Source organism: Pygocentrus nattereri, chromosome 2 (genome assembly GCF_015220715.1).
Source record: "Pygocentrus nattereri isolate fPygNat1 chromosome 2, fPygNat1.pri, whole genome shotgun sequence".
NCBI lineage: Eukaryota > Metazoa > Chordata > Actinopteri > Characiformes > Serrasalmidae > Pygocentrus > Pygocentrus nattereri.
In genome coordinates this window covers 589,966-594,965 of record NC_051212.1, presented here as the reverse complement: position 1 = coordinate 594,965, position 5,000 = coordinate 589,966, and the positions used below count along the sequence as shown (strand labels likewise).

The 5,000-nt window shown below is 40.9% G+C and overlaps 1 protein-coding gene across 2 annotated transcripts in view; it reads right to left on the bottom strand.

Moving 5' to 3' along the window:
• The window catches only part of dspa (desmoplakin a), a 67,198-nt gene that overhangs the window by 41,101 nt on the left and 21,097 nt on the right, over positions 1-5,000 (bottom strand). For both annotated transcript variants that reach the window (XM_037532075.1, XM_037532072.1), the window contains exons 3-4: positions 2,896-3,017; positions 989-1,127 (exon numbers count right to left, since the gene is read on the bottom strand). In XM_037532075.1, the coding sequence (XP_037387972.1) occupies positions 989-1,127; positions 2,896-3,017 (261 nt within the window). The remainder of the gene's footprint in view (positions 1-988; positions 1,128-2,895; positions 3,018-5,000) is intronic.

Genomic DNA, 5,000 nt, shown 5'->3' with positions numbered 1-5,000 from the left:
GTAGCCCCACAACATTCTGTCTGAACCGACTGTAGCTCACAGCATTCTGTCTGAACCGCCTGTAGCCCCACAACATTCTGTCTGAACCGACTGTAGCTCACAGCATTCTGTCTGAACCGACTGTAGCCCCACAACATTCTGTCTGAAGCGACTGTAGCCCCACAACATTCTGTCTGAACCGACTGTAGCCCACGACATTCTGTCTGAACCGACTGTAGCCCCACGACATTCTGTCTGAACCGACTGTAGCCCCACGACATTCTGTCTGAACCGACTGTAGCCCACGACATTCTGTCTGAACCGACTGTAGCCCACGACATTCTGTCTGAACCGCCTGTAGCCCCACAACATTCTGTCTGAACCGACTGTAGCCCACGACATTCTGTCTGAACCGACTGTAGCCCACGACATTCTGTCTGAACCGACTGTAGCCCCACAACGTTCTGTCTGAACCGACTGTAGCCCACGACATTCTAGTTGTATTGTGTAGGAATGTAAAACCGGTGAAAGTTTGTATTTGTTCAGCACTATTTAATCACTGCTCATTTCCATTTTAGAGTTTTGATGCCTGCATTATTTTCCTCCTTTGATTAAAATAGTAAAAACAATGAAACGTATGAACATGTTTGTCCAAACTTTTGGCTGGTTCTTCCTGTCCAGGTTTATTTCTGTATTTCTTGATTCTGGTGTTTGGACCTTCCTGAGGCTTCTGTTTCTACATAAACACAGAATCCTGACTGAGTCTGTTCTTATTGTCGGAGAAGAGCTGCAGGATCAGGGCTGCCTCTGTTTACTTTGGCCACAACACAGAAACGCAGACGACTGAAACCCTGAGTGGAAACTGGAAACCTAACACTCACAGTTCAGACACTGAAACACCAATCTAGAACCACATCAACTATTAAACACCGCCAGTGGAAACCAGCCAGTACCTCATGGCAGAACTCACACAACAGATTCACAGCAGATACTAAAGCAGTGTGGTTACCTTCTTCTGCATGATCCAGGCCATGGCGTCATGGAAGTTCCTGCCTGGATCTTCTCGGCTCACGCTGCTGCGCTTCCTCCGAGTGGTTCCTCCAACCGAGCTCATAATCATATTGTGTAGCCCCGAACACTCGTCTGCACTGCACACACACACACACACACACACACACACACAAATGGTGGTTTAGATCTCACCCCTCTGAGTGTAGCAGCGCTCCTCGCCTGGCTGATGCTCCCACTAGCTGCTGGCTCAGACCAAATTTCCAGAAAGCTCAAGATTTTCACTTGTTTGGCTGCTGTGAGTATAGAAGCTTGTAATGGTGTTTATGTCTGAGTTAAAGCAGCTCTAAGTGCTGTGTTTATGAGAAAGAGCACGGCGGCTGCAGCAGATCAAAGATACTGTAGTGACTCAAAACGTTTGATCAGAAATCAAAGCTTCGCCTCACAGTTCTTCACTCAAAGATCTGCATTCATCACTGAACACACCGAGACCCGGTCTGTCCAACTCACTGAGCACACTCGGACCTCTGAGCTGACGCTCATCAATGAGCTGACGCTTTGTAATCAGTGTGAAATTTAACTGGTAACCAGTGCAGGGCTGATAAAACTGGGCTGATGTGGTCAAACTTTCTGGTTCCTGTGAGACTCTGGCTGCAGCGTTCTGGACCAGCTGAAGCTTGTTGAGGCTTTTGCTGGGACGTCCAGACAGCAGGTCATTACAGTGTCCAGCATTGAAGTAATAAAAGCATGAACTAGCTTTTCTGCGTCCTGTAGAGATCATGCATTTCTTAATTTAGTGATATTGCGGAGATGTAGGACGGCTGTTCTAGTGATATTAGTTATATGTGCGTCGAATGACAGATCAGCGTCCATCACGACACCAAGATTTTCAACAGATGAGCTTGATGCAGCTGAGAGATTGTTAAGTGTTGAGTTAGACAGTTTGTTTCTAGCTACTTTTGGACCAAGAAGCAGGACCTGTTTTATCTGAGTTAAGTAGCAGAAAGTTACTCGACATACAGGCTTTTATGTCTTTTACACAGTCCTCAATCTGGCTATGTTTGATTTTATCGTCCGGTTTGCTTGATGTATATAACCGAGTGTCATCGGCAGAGTCTGTGAGCTGTGGGCCGATTATATCCCAATTATATATAATATAGACTAACATAAAGCTACAGTCGGCAGCATCACGGATCCTTCAGGGTTAGCTAGCAGTAATATAAGCTGACGATAATCTTGATATTATTTAGTTAGTAACTGATTTTCTTTATGTGGATGTTTTTATGAGGACTGCTGTTTGTGTTTACGCTGTAATAAAAATGGAATGTCGCTGCTGTCAGAACAAAACCTCCATTTTTCAAAGTTTTTCAGTTTTTGACGTAATCTGAAAATCCCTGTCAATCTTTATATCGTGTGTGAATTTCATGATGAATGGACCAAAAGAAACGGCCAAAAATGACTTGGAAAAACGTCGGGTTCCATTGACTTCCACTGAAAGTAGAGTAGGTTTTTTCCTTCTCCTGTAAAGGGACCGTTTTGGAGATACAAGGTTTTGCAGTGATATAGAGATGATTGGTAATGTTTACAGTAGTTAATACAGCACAGAAGAATTCCTGTTAACTGTGATGATCAGTACTGACAGACTGCTGACCCCATATATGAATATTAATACATTACCCCTCTCCGAGTCGGCGCTGAGTTTGAGTCGGGGGCAGAACAGAGTCACTAGAGCTATTAATGCACTGTATTACCTGCTGACGTCACTTTAGACCCTTTAATACTTTGATCCCGTGTCTGACGTATTGATTAGGTATCGGTAAAACGTGCACTATTACACATTCACAGACTTATAAACGACCCACAGTCAGTGTTACTACAATGTTACTACAGTGTTACTGAGGTTTTCACCTTTTGAGGATCCAGTCGTTGGGCAGGCCAAGGTTTTTCATCTCCATGGCGTAGATTTTCAGCTGTTTAATATCTTCTGAAGCCAAAATCATGACATTATCAAACTCAGACAGTGGACCGTTCTGAAACACACACACACACACACTGCAGTTAATACACACCAGTTCATGACTAGCAGACACAGCTCTGAGCAGCTGTTCACACAGAAAATCATCATATTTTACACTAAAACGTAAAAAGAGCTGAACTGCAGAAAATCTGGAGATTCTTAATGTTCCTCACTGACTTTCAGACTTTGGGACACATTTACTCCAGAACACTGGGATCTACCTGCTCACCATGTGGCTGTGAGGGGCAGGGATGCAGCCCCACCGCCTGCTCTGAAACACAGGGGCGTGGCTAAAATAAGGCTTTAGTTTTTTATTTTATTTAAAAGTTTTGATGAATCAAAACCTTTAAACTCCTATTTAATAGAAATGAACATGAAAATGTGAGTGTTAGTGCTGTAGCTAACACAGAGGGTCTTTGTGTGAAGACTCAGAGAGGAGATCACATTTACTCATGCAGACAGACAGGCAGACAGACAGGCAGGCAGACAGACAGGCAGGCAGGCAGACAGGCAGGCAGGCAGGCAGGCAGACAGACAGACAGACAGGCAGACAGAGGATCCTCTGTGTCTCTGAATCTGAGAGAGAACAAGAAGCTGCTTTAACAGAACCTGAAACCTCTCACATTCAGAATCCACTGACCATGAATAACCACTCCTGCATCACTGACCAACAGCCCTCACACTGTCCACCACGGACACAATGAGGTACTCATATATTTAACACACCCACACTGGAGTGAAACATGTGTAAAGTGATGTTTAAGTGTGATAAAGTGTGTAAAGTGATGTTTAAGTGTGATAAAGTGTGTAAAGTGATGTTTTAAGTGTAATAAAGTGTGTAAAGTGATGTTTAAGAGAGATAAAGTGTGTAAAGTGATGTTTAAGTGTGATAAAGTCTGTAAAGTCATGTTTAAGTGTGATAAAGTGTGTAAAGTGAAGTTTTAAGTGTGATAAAGTGTGTAAAGTGATGTTTAAGAGTGATAAAGTGTGTAAAGTGAAGTTTTAAGTGTGATAAAGTGTGTAAAGTGATGTTTAAGAGTGATAAAGTGTGTAAAGTGAAGTTTTAAGTGTGATAAAGTGTTCTGAGTGATGTTTTAAGTGTGATAAAGTGTGTAAAGTGATGTTTAAGTGTGATAAAGTATGTAAAGTGATGTTTAAGTGTGATAAAGTCTGTAAAGTCATGTTTAAGTGTGATAAAGTGTGTAAAGTGAAGTTTTAAGTGTGATAAAGTGTGTAAAGTGAAGTTTTAAGTGTGATAAAGTGTGTAAAGTGATGTTTAAGAGTGATAAAGTGTGTAAAGTGATGTTTAAGTGTGATAAAGTCTGTAAAGTCATGTTTAAGTGTGATAAAGTGTGTAAAGTGAAGTTTTAAGTGTGATAAAGTGTGTAAAGTGATGTTTAAGAGTGATAAAGTGTGTAAAGTGAAGTTTTAAGTGTGATAAAGTGTGTAAAGTGATGTTTAAGAGTGATAAAGTGTGTAAAGTGAAGTTTTAAGTGTGATAAAGTGTCCTGAGTGATGTTTTAAGTGTGATAAAGTGTGTAAAGTGATGTTTAAGTGTGATAAAGTGTGTAAAGTGATGTTTAAGTGTGATAAAGTCTGTAAAGTCATGTTTAAGTGTGATAAAGTGTGTAAAGTGAAGTTTTAAGTGTGATAAAGTGTGTAAAGTGAAGTTTTAAGTGTGATAAAGTGTTCTGAGTGATGTTTTAAGTGTGATAAAGTGTGTAAAGTGATGTTTAAGTGTGATAAAGTGTGTAAAGTGATGTTTAAGTGTGATAAAGTGTTCTGAGTGATGTTTAAGTGTGATGAAGTGTGTAAAGTGATGTTTTAAGCGTGATAAAGAGTGTAAAGAGATGTCTAAGTGTGATAAAGTGTGTAAAGTGATGTTTAAGTGTGATAAAGAGTGTAAAGTGATGTTTAAGTGTGATAAAGTGTGTAAAGTGATGTTTAAGTGTGATGAAGTGTGTAAAGTTATGTTTTAAGCGTGATAAAGAGTGTA